General features: G+C 49.9%; 1 protein-coding gene across 1 annotated transcript; it reads right to left on the bottom strand.

Annotated features, from left to right (window-relative positions):
- Positions 1–135: 135 nt before the first annotated feature.
- On the bottom strand, positions 136–18,890 carry HRK (harakiri, BCL2 interacting protein). The gene is made up of 2 exons (XM_081036625.1): positions 18,431–18,890; positions 136–5,463 (listed from the first exon to the last, which is right to left on the bottom strand). The coding sequence occupies exon 1, from the start codon at positions 18,760–18,762 to the stop codon at positions 18,487–18,489; it is 276 nt and encodes a 91-aa protein (XP_080892751.1). The 5' UTR covers positions 18,763–18,890; the 3' UTR covers positions 136–5,463; positions 18,431–18,486.
- Between the last annotated feature and the right edge of the window lie 130 nt (positions 18,891–19,020).

Below are 19,020 nucleotides of genomic sequence, written 5' to 3' on the forward strand. Positions count from 1 at the left end.
TTGTCCCCAAACCAATCATTTTAGCCTTTGGGACTTGGAACGCTGGCCAGGCCTGGGTCAGGTGTTGAGCCCAGGAGGTGGGGACAGAGGTGGGTGGGAGGACGGAGTCAGCTGCTCTCAGTCACATGGACCCAGTGGGGGAGGGAAGGATCACCAAAGAAAAAGACAGCATCTATTTTCTAGGAAAACAACCTGTCCTCAACCCACTATTCTTAGGAAGATTCTAGAACGTGGTCTTTTGGTACATCTCAGACCAGGTAAATGCAGGTGAAAGTACCCCTCCAGAGTGACCATCTGCCTATAATTGGAGACATCAGTCTGCAGGCTCATTAGCTTCTCTACATGATGATATACGTAAGTGACGGTTTTGTGCAGTGACCTTGAACTGTTTGGTAAGTTCCCCCAACCTGTTGCCCAGTCCAAGGGTGCCATTTATGCCAACCCTCCCCTTGGGGGTGGTTCTCAGAAACATGAGACAAAGAAGGAAGGTGAGTTTGTGGCCTTCAGCCCCAGAGAAGGTTGAGGTGTACAGCTAGGTCCCCCTATAGTCTTTGGGGACCAACCTTCCACAAAAATGAAAACACAAAGGTCTTTGACTGGAAGCGCACAACCAGTTTTTTAATAAAGTCATTACAAATATGTACAAAGCATCTCCAAGGTATGAAATTCCTCTTACAAAAGAGCAAACGAACCAGCAAGGTCAGAACCCAGAACGGAATGTCCCCAAGCTTATTGCCTCTCCAGCTGAGCTGGAGGCCTCACCAGATTCCAAATAACCCGCAGTCATCCCTACCCCATACACACACAGGCTCCTGGGCGCTTATAGTGCAAAAGATCTTGGGGAGAACTTGAGGGTTCAGGTGGGAGAGGGGACAGGAAGGAGGTAAGAAAAAGCTTCCCATGACCTAGGAAGTAAGTCAAATAGGCCCTGTTTGCAAATCAGATGCACCTCCCAGGGATTTGTAGAAATCAGGAACACAAAGGGCAGGGGACAAATACATAAAACCCCAAGTAAACCATCTCGCCTGCCCTGCAGTGTCCCCAAATACAACACACAATAATCCTAAATCAGGCTCACCTGCTCCCTGCTGGGCCCCTGGCTTGGGCTTGCCCTTGAACTAGCTAGCAATGCCTTGGGACCAGCTCAAGAAGGAATCCAGCCTATCAGGACAGTCAGCTCGTGGGCTTAGGGGATCACACAGACCTGAGTCCAAATCTTGGCTCAGCCACTTCACTCCTTGTGTGGCCTTAGGCTAAGTTGCATAACCTCTCTGAGCCTCAGCTTCCTCAACTGTAAAATGGGAATCATAACAATACCATCTTCCAGAGTAGGGGTGAGGAATAACTGAGGTGGCAATGTACAAAGCACTAGTGACGTGCTTGGGAGCAGTGAGCACTCCATACACGGCAGCTCTCGCTACTGTGTGAAGCAGCAAGAACCAGTCTCTTCGTGCTGGAAATGAGTTGAGATTGTAGTCTCTTTAATTGCTTCCATGATAGTGAGGCGCTCGGGAAATATAAATACTATAGAACAATCTGCCAGCAAGGCTTGGGGTCACAGCGATGACCTGACAAATCTGTTAAAAACTGTGAACCAGACTGAGAAGGGACATTTAGCATCCTTTGTTCCGAGCAGGGCTGCCCGGTCACAATTAATAAGTAAGTCTCTTCCCAGATGGGATTCTACAACCTGGCACATTGTAGGTGCTCCGTAAATAGGTGTTGAATGAATGGATTAAAATTTCAAAAATAAACGTTCTGTGTTAAGCTTTAAAATGACACTTGGACGTCAACTTCCTCTTTCGGTCAGCTCCCATGGGACTAGATCAGAGTATCTAGCCTGCCCCCTCTCCCCCCAACCCCCAAAGCTTCTGACCCTCGGATTGGACCAGGTGGACTTAAGGGAACATTCAGAAGAGGAATTGGTATCAGCATAGGAGAAAACCCGTGTGCTGGTCACTGCAGCTAATGCAGGTGGACACTCAAAGTCCACAATGGTAAACCAGTGTCCCCAAAAGATACTTGTGTAGGATCAGAGGACTCCCAATTTCCCAGCAAGGGGAAGTGATATTTTGTCACTGTCAGAAACGTGATATAATAGAGCTAGGAGCACATGAGATCAGATACGTAAGTTGTGAAATCGAAGTCTCAGCTCCATTGTTCTGTGACAGTATTGTTTAAATCGCCATTTGTCATCAACATAGAAAATAATTTTTAAATGAGACCACTGGAAGAAGTGAAAAGTCTCCAGGATCGCAATGAAAGCGGCAAAAATGGGGATCGCTTCTTAGAGACGCTCACGGAGCAGGACCATGGACAGCAGCCAAAGAGGCGACTAGGCTCCCCCAAAGCGGCGACTAGGCTCCCCCAAAGCAACCTGTTACTCAAGCTACGTCTGTGCCAAATGGAATTCGAAATGGAACCCCAAATTTGAAAAGGAGCAAAGAGAACTTATTTCATTGTGGAAGATGGGGTAGAGGAGAGAAGCTTCCAAAAGGGAATGGATCTACTTTGGAATGTGGACATCCCAGGAGACTGCAATCCCAATGGCTCCTGGACCCCCACCCTCTGAGAACCACCAGCACAGGTCAGGAAGGAGGAGACCCTTCCATTTGCTCCTCACCTCATTATGCAGTAAGCTACCTAAACAATGATCTCAGAGGCCTCCCTCTGCTTTGTGCAGGCGCGCGCGCGCACACACACACACACACACACACACACACACACACACACTGCTGTCTGCTGAAACCCGATATGAGGTCTTTTTTTAAAATTTATTTCAAAGCCTCCCTCCCTCTCTCTCTCTCTCTCTTCACAGACGCTCTGCAGTGAAACTAATCAAAATCAATGACTCCTTGGCAGCCGGAGAAAAGGGATGGGGGGAGAGGGAGAACTGGTGCCAGCACTTTGCACACTGTGGAAATATTTTTAAAAGAAAACCACCACCCCACTATCTCATGCAATCCAAGTAATGCAACAGGAGAGACAGTGAAGGTAATATATACATATATATCATGCGTCAATTTCCTAATACAAATGTCCATCAAGAAGTCAAATCTCATATAAAAACAAGCATTAAAAACAACCCCTTGTCAAAAATCGGGGCAGTCGAGAAGTGCACTCAAATTAATGAAGTGCAAGAAAAACCAGGATTAGATAAATACACGGTTTCTAATAATACAAGAGAATATGTACAAGGGACTTGGCTGCAAAGCTCCATGAGAAGGTCATGGGTGCCCAGTTCTCTCAGCAGTGTGGCTTCATTGAAATCAAAATTGCCCAAAACACCAACCCCAGCATTTGGAGTTTGGATCCTCCAGCGGAACTGTCGTGAGCTAATAGGCAAATCAGGGTTGAAAAAGGGATTCTCTGACCTTTCCGCTTACTTCTGTGTCTACGTGGTCAGCATGTCCCCACCCGTCTTGAAGGTGCAGCCTTAAAAGCAGCAAACAGCTGTGATTCCATACAAGGATAATAATGGAAGGCCCCTCCCCCAAATGGGGTGAGCTGGAAAGACTCTGGTGTCTAAGTAAAAGCAGAGAATATCTTTCGTATCATTCTAATTAACGTTGCCTTCTCTAAGTTCGCAGCTTGGTGGGGACGTCACCTGCTGCTCCCTGAAGACCTTGCCTACACACCCATTCCCTGTAAAACATAACTGCAGGGAGGGCTCCAGCAATGAACTAAAACAAGTTCTCCATAAACAAGCTTTCCTTTTCGCTTTGCTAAGTTCCAGGCTGTGTGGGGGTGTGGGGGTGGGAGCTTCCCTTACCTTTCGCCATTTGGGTTGCATTTTTCTTTAAAGGGCTGTTTAGGAAAACATTGGGCATGGATTGTTTTTATTTTTTGTGTTTTAAAGAAAGACAGCTCCCCGCTAGCAGCAGCGCTGTGAAAGGTCCTACATTCTAAAGGGCCTGGTCATTTTCAGCAAAGCCTATGGGGAATTATTCTCATGGGGCCCCACGTTGACCTTAAGGGCCGATCCCCTGCCGACTTCTTAGAACTGGAAGGGTGTCTGCTCAGCAGCCCAGTGGACACCGTGTCTATACGTCCCGGGTGGTGACCTACAAATCCAGCCTTGTAGAATGACTGAAACTGCAGCCTGGCGCCTCACCATCTCAGCTTTGAAAACATCAGTGTGTGATACCCTGCACAGAGGAATAATACCTGTTTTTGTTGGACTTTTTAAAATGAAAGCAAAAAATAATCATTGTTCCCTGAAGAGTCTTTGCAGCCAAGTCTCCGTCCAGCACACATCTTTTTTTAGCCCTTCTAGAAACTTCTGAAAATAGGAGCTTATGGGGGGTGGAGGGGGGCAGTGGGAATCAGACCCTCTGTCAGTCAGTGAGATGCTGGTGCATTTCATTTAAATGACCCGCTCCCTCCCCCAACATCCCTTGCTTATAAATTACCCTTGACCAGAACGTAGCCATTTCTTGGCTGTTTAATCCATAAAACCTAAGCCCTGAAATCCCCTTGGGGAGTGAGGGAGGCTGTGGGCTGAACTCCCAGGATACTTTTTCTGGGGTGGAGGAGACAGCAAATAAGTCACACATGAGGTCAGCTTTCCACTTCGTAACCAGCATGCCACTCAATGCCAACCCCTTCCTTTCTCCCTCCCAGACCCTGAAGGCTTGCTCCAAAATGCCTCTGGATATTCGTTCCCACACAGAGAAAGAGAAGAGACTCTCCAGTGGCACTTTTCCCTCATCCCTTTAAAAAGTGAATCCGAAACAGCAAAATATAAATCTCTCTTGTCCCCTGTCTGGCAACAGAATATCACGGCAGCACCCAGCAAGAACACACTTAGCACCAGCAAAATTTAAGGGAAGCACCAGAGACACCAGATTGGCAGGGGGAAAAAAAATCCCATTTGTCTTGATGTGACAGTGGGACTAGCTATCTAGGTAGGTATAGAGAGGCTGGGACTTGTCAAGATTTGGAAATGGAGGTATCCCAGACGGCCACTACCAACTGGCCTGGAATCCTCCCCACCTTTCTTAGTTTGCCTTTTGCAATGTCACCCCTCACTCCACCAGCATCCCTCCCCAGGTGGTTGGTTGACTCAGGCTAATTCCCACCAGTCTTTGCAAATTTTCTCGGTACACAGCAGGCATCTCTCTTCCGGTGCCCCAGACATGAAAGAGTATCAGAGTTCACATGGGAAGGTGCAGAGAAGGGAGGGGACCACGTCCTCGACAGGCATGCACTGAATAGTAATATTCATATTTTCTTTTTTTATATATAGAGAGAGCTGTATGTAAATAGCATTGGGGTGTCTGTTTCTGCAGCTGGATATCCAAAGGGCGTCCCCAGTCCCATTCCGCGATGCTTCTAGTGCCCCAGGCACTGTCTTTATTCTCCACTTCCTTCTCGAAGTGCCAACGCGGCCTTTCAAGCTCTGGGCTCCCCCTCAGGAAAATGGGAACCAGCTTTCTCCAAGGACACAGGGTTTTCACCAACCTGCAGAAATAAAGATTTGTATTTCGGTCAGTAGGCACGTGCACACAGCCACTGGGGATGACGTCAGTGCCTTGGGCTTCTGCACAGCCAGCCTGTGTGTCGGGAGGTAGAGGGGGATGGGGAGAGCTGCTAGATACAAAGCTGAGGTTTTGGAGGAAACGTTCCCCCCAAAGCTAGTCTTTGTGCTCCCCGCAAAGCTCTGCCCACATAGCAGCATTCCCTAAACATACATCTGCGCGCGTGCACACACCCCTCTCTGTTTTCAGACTTAGATGTTTACACAGGCAGCTTCTAAGATTCAAAAGGAGACTGCACTGCCACACTACCTTTTTGCTCCTCCAAATCAGGAACAGGGTCTTCACCTATCATTTCATAGATCCATATAGAAGGCAGACTTGTAAGACAGTCTCTGCTCTCATTCATTCATTCATTTCTTCATCCATTCATCCATTGCCAAGCACCACACTAAGTGTTACAGATCCAAGGAGATAGTTCTAGCCTTTGAGGGACTCAGAGGCCAACAGGGAGAGATGGCAAGTCACCGATAATGACAGGGTCATGTGAAGGTCATACAATCTGGGTAAACACGCGTTATCGGAGCCCAGAGGAAAGGGAGCTCATGAGGGAGAGGGAAAGTCAGAAAAAGCTCCTAAAGGAAAGAGGCAGACCCCTGCCAAGGACGCCAGGCATTTGGGATAAGACGAGGGGCTCTAGGCAGGGCCGGAAAAAACGGTACATTTCCTAGAGAATCAAAAACATACATCCACACAAAAAAGTTGTACACAAATGTCCGAAGGAGCATTAGTCATAGTAGCCAAAAAGTGGAAACAACCTAAATGTCCATCAGCTGATACATGGATAAATACAGTGAGGTATTTCCATGTGATGGAATATTATTCTGTCATAAAAAGGGAAGAACTGACACATGCTACAACACACATAAACCATGAAGACATTATGCTAAAAGGAAACCAGACATAAAAGGACAAATATTGTATGATTCCACTTAAATGAAAAGTCCGTAGGAGACAAATCTTTAGAGACAGAAAGTAGACTAGTGGTTGCCCAGGGCTGGGGGAAATGGGAAGAACTGACTGCTAATAGGTACAGGGTTTCTGTTGGGGAAACAAAAATGTTCTAAAATTGATTGTGGAGATGGTTGTACGACTCTGTGAATATAATAAAAACCATTGACTTGTTACATTTAAAGCGTGGGTTTTAGGGTAGGTGAATTACATCAGAAGAAGGTGGAGGAGGGGAGGGAGCCCAGGTGAAGAAAGAGGAGGAAGAGGAGGAAAAGGAGAAGAGGAAAGGAGGGAAGGGGGATTGGGAAGGAAGGGAGAAAAAACAGGATGAGGAAAGGCAGGAGGAATGAGACACCACTCCTAGGTCAGGGACCCAGTGGGAGCTGGGTGAGCCCTGGGGACAGATGAGGTTAGAGAATTAGCAAGGGCTGCAAGTTAGCAGAGGAGATAAAAGCACTTCACACATCGCTCCAAAGCAGGTGGTGTAAGAACTGCCATGTAAGTAAGGCACGCCAAGTGGTGTACAAGAGAAAGTGGGAGAGGGATCCCTGTGTTTCCTCCAAATTGGAAAAAGCCCAGGATATTGACCCGTAGGAACTGCACCAACAGGATACCGGGGTCTCTGGCTTCCTGCCAGCTCTAGTCAACAGAAGGCCTTTGGGACCGCAAGATCAGGGCCACAGACTGACCCCAGTGCCTGCCAGGCGGCTCTCTGCTTCAGCCCCCTGCCCCTCTCCAAGCTCCAGGTCTTATTCCCTCATCTCAGCCCTTCAGGCCAGGGGTGTTGTCAGCCCAGTGGTACTGCATTGTCCCCCATTGGTTTCCTGAACCCTGCCCACACTTTGTCATCCAACCCTTACTAAATCTCTGATTACTCAGTTTGGGGGTTCTCTCTGCCTCACTTGGACCCTGAGCAATACGTGTGACTGCATGAAAGAGGTGAATCATAAACACGGACCCCACTTTCTGCATGAGCAACCCTGGACCCCATCATCTACATTTGCTGATAGTTTCAAGGATCCTAGTCAGCAACGTCCCACAGTAAGGTTGTGTCTGTCCGGGAGCTGAATGCAGATGATGAAGGGAAATGATGAAGGGAAAATAACGGCATCAGGAGAGGGGAGAGAGACTGTATGTTTCAAGCTGTGATGGACTGCATCCACAAAAGAAATAGCATTTTCTTGCAAAACTAGGTAGGCCCAGCAACGGATTGTCACTTGTCCTACCTGTAAATCACTGAGTCTTTGACTCTACGGCTTTCCCAGGGCTGCTAAATGGATGAATTCCCACGCCCCTGTATGTGTTGGTTACAGGTTGGTGTCTATAGTGAAACATGCACGTCAGAAGCAAACTGTTGCACAGCACTGAGTGTGTGTGCCCGGTGCCCAGCCCCACACTAGAAAGTGGGCCTGTGCACACACTGGGGGATCTTAAATAGGACACCCTAAGCTGGGGATCTAACCCACAGAAGTAGTGACATAAAAGTGCTCAAGGGTTTTCCCTCCACCTTTATTTATAACAGCAGCAAACATCAATTGGAGACTGGATTAACAATTAAGCTACACGCATATTAGAAAGAGGTCAATCTAACCATGCGGACACAGAAAGATGGCTATGATACTTAATTGAAATGAGCAAATAGCTAAATAGCATGATCCCAGATCATTTTCCCATTAATGAATACATGTGTGTATAAGTACATGTATGTATAAAAAGGTGTGGCAGAGAGGCAAAATAGTGGAATGGTTAATACCACAAACTTTGGAGCCTCACTCATGAGCTGGAATCTTGACTCAGACCCATAAAAGCTGTGTGACTTTTAGCTAGTTATTTAACCTCTCTGGGCCTCACTTTCCTTTTATGGAAAAGGGGAGAGAGAATAGCAAATCTCATTGTGTTGATGTAAGGAGTAAAAGTATTAACGTATGTGAGGCACTTAGAAGTCTGGCACATAGTAAGGTCTGCCTTTGTTGTTATGGCTGTTATTGTTTTATATACTCCAGACTATAAGTTACCAAGGTAGTGGCTTTGGGGACAGAGGAAAAGGGCCCTTGCAATGCTTTACTTTATATACTTACTTCTGTATTGTTTATGTTTTATTTTGGTTTTTGCAAAGAGCAAGTAGTAATTGTACCATTTAAAACATTGAGTCCACCACACCCCCCGCCATGAGCCACTGTTCTGCCCCTGGATATTTTTTCCTCAAAGTTGGCTCCTATAGAACTTTCTCAAATGCTGACGCACAGCCAAAGCTCACAACAGAAATGATCCATGAAACACCTTTAAAAAATGTCCCTATTTCCACTTTTCACGACACCATGGAGGGGGCAGGCGGGCAGAGGGGGAGAAGGTGAAACGTGGAGGTCCTTCCGCCCTGGGCTGCAGTTGTGGGTGCTGAAGGCAGAAAGCTGTGGCCTGTGAACTCCGTTGCCACATTAGATAAAGCGGGGGAGGCTCATGCCCTTTTCCCTCCATCTGAGAAGAGTGAGGACTTTTGGGGCCACACTAAGGGGCCACAATTTTTCATTGAAAAAAAAAAGTACGTGTTTTTGCTCTTGCTATTTCCACATGTGGTAAGTTACAAACTCAAATAGAAAAGGCTATAGAAATAAAAGGAAAGCCCCCTTCACTCCACCCTTAAGCCTTCCAAAATATTTTCTGTGCATCTGCAGACACCACATGCACAATGCCCGCACATAGTAGGTCTTCAACACGTTGAACAAGAGTGATCAAGTGAGCGTGTGAAGAACGGTGGCAACTTCCCCACTCTTCCATCTTGGTTTCAATGGTTTGATTTTGCCCATGGAGTTCAGATGGTACCAGCGGTTGTTGAGCCTACATAGTACCTAGGACTCCTGGGAACAAAGCTCTCCACGAGAACCTTCCTAGAGAGGAGATTGCTCTAGTCTTACATCTCCATTCGTGGAGCTCATGCTGCCCAGCAAGGAAGCTGGATCTGAGAAGACTGGTGAGGGGGCTGAAAGAGCAGAAAGCTAAGTTTTGGGCGTGTGAAAAAGGAAGAGGCCATTTGGCAGTTCCTGGAAAAAGTATTTGCCCCCCGCTACCTGAATAGTTACCAATGCTATCAGTAAACAGTTATTAATTATGGAAAATCTGTGGAGAGAGACCAGACTCCTACCTCCCACCCACGATGAAGTTATGCCAAATGCCAAATGCCTTAAATGCCAAACTCACTTGACTTCCAGAAAGCTAAGCACTGAGAGATGGGCGGCATTAGCTCAGCACGGAATCTACACCAGATCAAACGGGCAAAAACTTCTTAAAGTAATCTTACCATATGTACTGTCACCTGGTATAACATGCCCATTCTTTGACCCAACAATTGCACCTCTAAGGAACGTCACTGCTTTTGCAAAGTTATCCAAACCAGAATGGTCACTACACCTCGTTTACAATATCAGAAAATGGGAAACCGCATAGGTGCCCCTGGATAGATGGCCAAATAAGTAACTCCTGGTCCCTCCAACAATGGAACACCTTGCAGCCATTAAAAAGAAGGATGAAAACCTTTCTTTGTTGACATGGGAAGATCTCAGCAACCTGTTTTTTATTGGGGGGAAAGCAGATTATCCAACAGCATGAATAGTATGATCTCATTTATTTAAAATAGGAGACGTGTGTGGGTGTGGGGCTACATCAAGGGATGTCTGGCAGGGGGTCCTCTAAATCAGGGGTCACAAATTTAAAAGTATGGGGCCCAGTAAAGTGCTCCCAGGAGAGGACGGGGTAACTGGAGAGTTTATGTCTCATCTAAAGGGGAGGCTCATCTCCAGCCTTTTGCTGCCATGTGGAAATACAGACTCGGTGTTGTCAGAGGTTCCCATTTGCCCAAGAAAAACTAGAAATACGGGCTTCTACATAAAGAATTGGTATTGTGAAGGTGCCTGATGTTTAAATGTTGAGGGGAAAAAAAACATGCAAGGTGAAAAAAATGCAACTGCAGGCCAGATTCAGCTGGGAGACCACCAGGTTTCAATTTTTGCCTATAAACTCAGAGTCAGCTGGCATGTAAGCCCACCTCATCTTAACCTTCAGTAGCTAACTCTGTGCCTCGGTTTCCCCATCTCTAAGGGAGTTGAGTTAGGTAGTCTCTAAAGTCCTGTGTAGCTCTGATTGTGTTTCTAGAACAGTGATCTTTTGGGTCATAGGTCTTTTGAGAACCAGATGAAAGCCATGGTTTCTCTCTCAAGTAGGGGGGAAGAAGAGGAATGTGAAATCAGACAATTTTATGTGTAATTTCTAAGGGTTCCCAAATCCCCTGAGGCCTCCCGAAATTCATCCATCCATCCATTCATTCACTCAGTCAGTAGTGAGTGAATGCCTCCTCTGTGCTGGTTACCATGCCAAGTGCTGGGATACAGTGATGGGCCAAATAAACATGGCCGGCACCCTTTGGGACCTGGAAGCCAGTGTCACTCACTCAGGTTGGGAAGTCCTGTCCTGGAGGTTCTCCCAGCCCTGGTTCAGTGGCTTAAGCAGGCTATTGGTGAGCCACCGAGTGGGAGAAGCAGAATTAGCAACTGACTTCTGCAAAAGGCTCAGAAAAGTCCCCTATGAGTTCCCACCATACTATGAATATGGGCCCGTGGACTGAATTTTACACCAAATAAGAACAACACTATCCTTTACTAATTTCTGAACATCAGTAATGTGCCACATACTGCTCAGAAGGTAAAGGGACAGGCCTGAGGTCCCACAGCTGGGAAATGGCAAATCAAGACCTGATCTGAAATTCAGCCTGCCTCCAGAGTTCATGTCACGTTCCACCCAGCTGTCCTGCCTCAGCATAAAATCTGGGTGAATAAAGTTACCAGTGGTTAAATTTCCCGGATCAAGAGTTAGGCCCAATGGTGTGCCACCAGGCTACAACATTTTAAATCTGGGCCATCTTTGCAAATGGTACATCGTCTTGAATCCATCCCAGTGCCCCTGAATCCATTCCCACGCTCTGAAGACCCCCCCACCTGAAGCCACTTTGTCTGAGTTTCATCAGTTTGCGTCCTGTGGTCTTTATTAAGTACCATGGGATGGATCCAAGAATATCAGAAGAACATGGTACGTGGCTGATCCCATGGTGACAGGTACAGCCAGGCAGGCAGAGAAGCTCTCCAAACCCTCAGTGACATGACTGTGTCTTGGAGCCTTTCCCTGAAGCATGCAAGGAGTCACCTGCGCTCGTATGCACTCCAACAATGGCTAGAGATGCCATCTGCAAAGGACGTCCCACAAAAAGACAACGCAATTTAGCTGAGGAGAGGAACAGCCAACTCAAGAGCCAAGCCGATAACCACATTATGTATAGAGGCCAGTGACATGAATGAGAAATGGGAACAGATGATAGTGTTTGTCTAGAAAGCCCTTCTGGACCTTTAGGACAAGATTTTATACTCTTTAGACAACCTTTACGATAAAAGAATGTTTTCTTATGCTTTGATACCAAAGTTCCACTTGTGGGCATTCTTAAGAAAATCATCTGTGATGTGCCCAGAGTTATATACAAGGATAGTCTTCGTCAAATTGGGAAGAATCTAGATGTCCAACGGGCAGACTGGGAAGGTAAATGATGGAGCAGTGAAATAATGAAAATACTAAGCAGCCTCTAAGAAGTGGGTCGGAGAAAATATTGTAAGGCGTGGAGAAGTGTCTGTGATAGAATGAAAAAGTCAGGGTACACAGAATATGTTTCAGTGATTCCACGTGTCAAAGAATCTACCGAGGCATTTTTAGAATGGAAAGAAATCTATCAAAATGTTAACAATGGGTAGTGAGACAAAAACAATTGACTAAAATTTTCTTTGACCAGCATTTTCCAAATATTCGATAATAATGAACTTGCAATGTGTTTTTTGAAATCAAGAAAAAGGTGGGGTTTTTTTCCTTCTAAACAAAGGAACATGACATAGAGTTTCCCAAAGCAATTTAATTCCATCTTGCCCGAGTTTATGGCCTATGGAGCAAAGGTTCAATGATGGCAACAGTCGTGGGGCCGCCAGTTTTCTCTCCAGGAGGGTAAAGGAGCGTTCCCTTTTCCTGCGTATCCAGCAAAAATAAAAAGATGCATCTCACCAAAGTGGGCTAAAAACAAAGATCTCCCACGCAATAGCGGGGTACCAGTTTAGGGCAGGAAAGAGAGAGAGGATGATACTGCGTTGAAAGGTGACATTGCCAAGGCGATGGAAATCCAGCCAGTACCCACAACTTTCTGAGGGCACTGAGCGGCGGCCATCCATGAACTGGTTCACTTCCACTGAGAAGCTAGGGTCACCGTCCCAGAAGTCTAGGGACATCTGAAGCCAGGGGCTGGGACTGCCACATCTCTGCATCCCTGCAGCCTGGTGCCTATCTCTGAGCTGGTGTTCAGTTGGTGTTTGCAAATACATGATGACGGAACGTTATAGCCCCCCTTTGCTGCATCACATTGGATTCTCCTCTTGTAAAGGGTCTCTTGTGAATCCCATTCCTTCTGAGAGCCTCTCTGAGCTTGGTTTTCTCCCCAGGCCCTTCTTCCCACTGTGCTTGCAACAAAACTCAGACTCCCTACGGTGGCCTGATTTAGCCCCTGCCTACCTCTCTGCCGTCTTCTCCTCCAAGTTCATATGGAATTAGCCACACTGCTCGTTTTTGTGGTCCTCAAACACACCGTGCAAAGTCTCACCTCCTGGCCACCGGGCATGCTAGCCTCTCTTCCCAGCACACCTTTCTTTCAGATCTTCACTTGGCTGGCTCCTTGTCATTCAGGGCACTAGTGCCCTGGTTCCCGTTCAAAGTGGGCCTTCCTAACCACTGCAGGTCGGGGGTCACTCGGGCTCTCTCTATTACAGCACCTTTGTGTATGACCTTCAGCACCCCTGGCGCCTTCTGAAATGACCTCTGTGTTAGATTGCATAATCCCCAAATGGCCACCACAATATCTCCTGCACACATGTTATTCTAGGACCTTGCCACTCCCCCACTGGGCAGCATCTAGTTACACTCTCCTTGAATCTGGGCGGTTTTGTGACTTGCTTCTAACCAAAGTGACTTCTGAAGCTTGGTCAGAAAAAGCCAAGCAGCTCCCACCTAGCCCCCGTCCCCTCCCCCAGGACATTTGATTTTGGAGCTCGGAGTGCCCTTGTCAGAATCTAATAACCGAGCTGTGGGGAAGCCCAGGCCACGAGGAGGCTGAGTGTAGATTCCCAGCTGGTACCCAGCGTCAACAGCCAGATCTGTAAACCACAATTCCCCCACAATTCCCTCACCACGATTCCAGTCCCCAGCCAGCCTGTAAGAGAGACGACTCACCCCGGCTCTGCCTGTCTGAATTCCTACGTATGAGTATATTCGAGTGGTTGTTTGAAGCCACTAAGTTTTGGAGTCGTTACACTGCAGTAGTAACCAAAACAATCTTTATTTATTAACTTAGTCATTTGGTTCTTCCGACTAAAACGTAGGCTTCCTGAGAGCAGGGGCTTCTCTATCTCGGTGTTTCCTGTGTCCACAGTGCCCTGCGCACAGTAGGCACTTGATAATTACTAGGTGAATAAGTGAAAGATGTTGAATTTGGGAAACAATAGTATCCGTCTTGCATAGATTCTGATTGATTCCTGTATTCATTACATAGTTATTGTACTCTTACTATGGGACAAGCAAATTGCCAGGGGCTAGGGACACTGTGGGGCAATGCTATCACACATGGCGATGATCAGAGGGGAAACAGAAGCCCCCACTCCACTCCTCCCTACCCCTGATACAGGTCTGAAAAGCTAACTTTTCAAAAACTAGAGGTACAGTTGCTAAATCACCCAGTCCACATTTGGGGTTGTATTTAACTAACCCGGGCATGACTATTTTTACACCCACAGCTCAGTCACTTGTGCCCTGGCCTCTCACTGGGCACGCGGATGACTCCAGACAGGGACCATGTGGCAGGAAGGCTGCACATCTGGCCCCTTCCCGGGGGTTCCTCCCCAACAGCTGTCTCCTTCCGTTCTGCTCTCTCCCTCGCCTCGCCTAGGCTTTCAAGCTCTAACAGTAATGCTGGCAGGGGTGCAGGCCGGAAGGGAGGCCTGAGGGACGTGCCTCCAGGTTTAACCATTTCATCCCCAAAGTACCTGCCAAGAACCAGTAAGCATGTCTGGCGGGTGGGCCAGGCTGTCATTAATTCATGAAAGCAGGCTCCTGCTGGCTCATTATCTTCCCTGCCCCTGACCATGTCTCCTCTTGGGCCTGCAGAGTCCCCTCTTCTCCCCTTCTTAGTCCCAAGGCAAGATTCTTCTCACCCCAGCCTCCTCTCAGGCAGATTCCTCGGCTCCATTCTCTCCCTCCCCGCCCCTTCCCCAGGAATACTTCCTCCCTCCCTCCCAGGCCTCCCTCCACCAGCCAGCACTCACCATAAAACATCTTTTGTTCCCTCTCTCCCGTATCTTAGAACAGTGACTGCTTAAATCGCACCCATCCTCCCCTTGGCGTCCCCGGCCTCCCAGTGAGGCCCTCTCAGAAGTGGAATCTCTCCAGTGTAGAAATTCCGGGCTCACTGCCCCCTCTACTTGCTCCCCAGTATTTCTCATCCCCTGCACCTCCCAAGTCATCTGTCGGAGCTGTGTGCTGCAGGCCCTCAAAGACAGAAACTCCAATTCCATTTTTGACTTTGCCACTGATCCTTTGGGATGACTCAGGTGGACTCTCTCTGCCTCAGTCTCCCCTTTGAAATAATAAGAATGGCATTACCCATTTCATAACATCCTCTGTTGAGTGAACTAAGTGCCAGGCACTGCACCGGGCACTTTAAATGGATGTTCCCCTACCATCCTCCCAACAACCCTGAAAGAAGTACTGCTTCAGAAGGACTGCTTCTGAGCCTTACAAAAAGGCTCAGAGAGGTTGTGGTTCTTACCCAGGGTCACACAGCCAGCAAGTTCCTGGGCTGGGACTTAAATCCATTTCCATCTGATCCCTAACCCCATGCTCTTAACTGGTTTACTATCCTGGCCCATCTAGCCCTAATTCTCCAAAAGGGCAAGTAGGAATGGTGTGCAATTGCCGGCAAATGACAATGGCAAAATGTTGTCTACTTTGGGAAAGAAATGCACCGTCATAATCATGCTAGTTCATATTTTATCCACGTCTTATGTGCCAGGCACTGTTCTAGAGCCTTCTGTGTATGAGTTTATTGTACCCTCTTGGCAACATCTATGCATTAAGTACTATTGTTGTCCCCATTGTATATACGGGAAAACTGAGCCTCAGGTTTTGTTGTTTCTTTAATTGATGACTTCTGAGGAAAGTATTGCTGGCTCACAGCAGAGGCTCAAAACAAAATTGCTGAAACTGTTGTCCTGCATACATATAAGCTCCCCCTTAGTGCCCCAGAGAAGACTTGTCTGTCCTATATGGCCGTCTCAGGGCTCTCTGAACCCTCCAAGGTATCCTACGAGCATTCCCCTCTCTCCTCCCGGGTAGGAGCAGTGGAGAGGACCACACACAGAACTCAGCAAAGTCTTTCTCCCCATGGATTTCCTTTCACTTCCTCATAACTTACACGGGGCTGGAGAAAGATGGGTTTCCCCAATTAAGCCAAAAACACAAGAAAAGGCCTGCGCTGCAGGTAGCAGGCAGTGAGTTAGGGACCGAGCTGGGAGCCTGGGCAAGGCGAACCCCTGGATGGAGCACTGGAGGGGGTGGGGGGTACACAATCCTACCGGTGTCCTGAGGGATTGAGGGGAGGCGCTGGAGGAAAACTGAGAGGGACATCCTGAGGTCAGGGCACCCCCGGCGGGAGAACCTCAAAGGGTGTGGCTGCTGGGGACGCCCGAGCGGACACAGAGGGCGGGTGGAGAACCCAGGGTTGTGGTGAAGGGGTGGCCTGCAGTCAGGCCGCAGTGCAGAGCTCTGGCGCTGAAGCAGAGTGAGGAGGGAAAATAAACTTTACGGCCACAATTATGTGCCGGCGCCGCCCCAGCGAAACTCCTTTCCGTCCCCCTCACGTGTCGCATGGCCGGCAGCCTCCTCCTTGGGGTCCCGGGAGCACTCCAGCCATGACGCGCACACAGAGCGGGGCTGTGGCCGGACGTTCCCGCCCTCTGGGTGGGGCGCCCAGCATCCCCGCCTTTTCCTGGGAAGAGAACGCGTTCCCAAACCAAACCTGGACCCCAAGGCCAGAGGAAGCCGTGTCCTAGCCCGCCTCCTCATTTCTTCTGGATTCTTCTAGCTTCCCATCGTTCCTTCTATCCCACTTTCCTACTATCGTGCAACTTGTTCTCCAACAGGGCTTTTTCTCCAGCTCCCGCGCGCGACCTTGCTTGCTTTCCCTGTCTCGCCACCGGTTTGGTTTTGTTTTGTTTTTTTCCTTCTCTTTCCACCTTTTCTCCCTCCCCTTTCCCCAAATTCCACGCTTTGAGCTTCGCATCTCTCTCTCTCTCGATTCCTTCTGCTCCCTGCGCCCGGTCCAAAATGTTGTTCCCTCCCCTGGAAGATTTGGCAGCCCCAGCCTGGCCTCTACCGGTCGACGAAGACCCTCTTTCCCGAGAGAGTAGCGTGTGGGACCTCCGGGAGCCGGGCAGGGAGCGCCCCGAAGCGCTCACCTCTTCGCCAGCGCCCGGGCTGCGCAGGCCCACGCGACATCTGTCGCCTGCGCTCCCGGCTCACACCCTGCGCACCCCCGCAGCTCCCGGGGCGCTGCCACCCCCCACGCGCCGGCTGCCGTCTCTCCCCGCGGGCGCAGACGCTCGGGCCTCGCCTCCGGGCGCCGCGCCAGCTTCCCAGGATGTCTGCGCTCGGCGGGGCTCAGACGCGACCTGAGCGCGGGGCGTCGTGGGCCGTGGCATGCTGGTGTCTCTGGCTTTCTCACCTTCGACCTTCACCTTCCCACCCTAGACCTCAGCCTGACTCTCTCCACCCCCATGCTCTGCAGCTCTCCTCTCTATTCCAGAATCTGAAAAGACATTTCTTACACGTTTGCGCCCTCCAAGTGCCTAACGCAGTGCCTGGCACACAGGTGGGGCTGACTAATTCCCCAACCCCGAGAGCCTAGAGCACAGTAGGCGCTCAGTCCCTCACTCCCACTTGAGCGCCACACACACTAGGCGCTCCGTGCTCACTGCCCACCCCCACCACCGCGCAATGCCTAGCATTCTGCAAGCTCTCAAACATTCCCTCGCGAAACGGGGCCTAACACCCAGAAGGAGCTCAATAAATGCCCTTTCATGAAGGCTTCCCCATGGAGTTTCCCTAAGAACCTCAGATCCCAGCCTACTGCGGGGGCATCTCCTCCAGCTCAGTTCCAACCGTCTGGGGAAGAGTGGGCCACCATCCTTAAACGGGACACCTCGCTGGAGAAAGAGCGAAGAAGTTGGCAGAACGGAGGAAAACTGTAAAGTGCGCGGGCCTTTGGGAGAAAGAGAGCCGTCCAGAGACCTGGAGGGGGAGAAGTCGCGAGATGCGCTCGGGGCGCGGGAGAATAGGGAACAGAACCTGGAGGAGTGACACTTAGACCGGGGAGTGGCGGTGATGGAGACGGTGGCGATTTAGGACCGCCAGGCGGCTTGGAAGAGGATGGGGGGGGGGCGGGGGCTTGTCTTGAAACAGCGATAGATTATAATTATTTGGCGTGGCTTGTAACTACGTTGTCACAGCAAGCACACTTTTTACTTGTGTGTTTACTTGTTTAGGAAGGCTGAAGTCCTCCAAAAGCCACCGCTGTGGAGGGAATGGCAAGACGCGCTGAAGGAGTCGGAGAGAAGGGGACAGACACGGTGGACCTGGCACTTGGAAGGAGAGATGGGGACTGGATAGAAGGGGCACTGCGATCCTTGCGAGAGAAGGGAGTAGAGGAAGGAGATGGGAAGGGAAGAAAGCCAAACTTGCCGCTCGCCCGCTCCCTGGCCAGCCTCGCGCCTCCAGTCCCCAGCTGCCGCGCCCTGGCGCTCGCCGGCTGGCTAGCGTACCTGTTGCTCGCTGCGGCTGGGTCTCGGCTCCGGCCCCACCAAGAAGCCCCGCGTTCCTACAAGTTCCGCCTGCCGAGCAGCCAGGCCGCCAGCGCCGCCACCTGCGCGGCCGCGCACAGCCAGGGCCAGTAGGTGGGGAGCGCGCCGGGCGCCGGCGCCCTCCGGCTCCGCGCGCGGCGCCGCCACATGGTGCGCTGGTGCAGCTCGTCGCCGAGCGCCTTGAGCCGGGCGGCCGTGAGCTGCGCCGCGGACGAGCGCAGACCCAGGCGGCCTGCGCTGCAGGCGCACACGGCTGGGGGGCCGCGGCCGCGGTGCAGGGGGCACGGGCACATGACCGCTCGCCTCGTTCCCTCCCCGCTCTCGGGCCGCCCCTCGCCTCCTGTGCCTCCGGCCTCTGCGCCTGCCTCCGCCGCGCTGCAGCCGCCGGGGACCTCCCCTGGACACCAAGTTTCTCCTTGTGTTGTGCGTTTGTTGTGCTGACGGCGCTATTATTAATTAAAGTGTCACATGGTGGAGGGGGGCGGGGAGGGTTGGGGAGGGGGGTTACATCATCCGGCCCCGGGAGGGGGGGGCTGCAGGCAGAAGAAACC

The sequence above is a fragment of the Rhinolophus hipposideros genome, assembly GCF_964194185.1.
Source record: "Rhinolophus hipposideros genome assembly, chromosome: 24".
In the NCBI taxonomy this organism is placed as follows: domain Eukaryota; kingdom Metazoa; phylum Chordata; class Mammalia; order Chiroptera; family Rhinolophidae; genus Rhinolophus; species Rhinolophus hipposideros.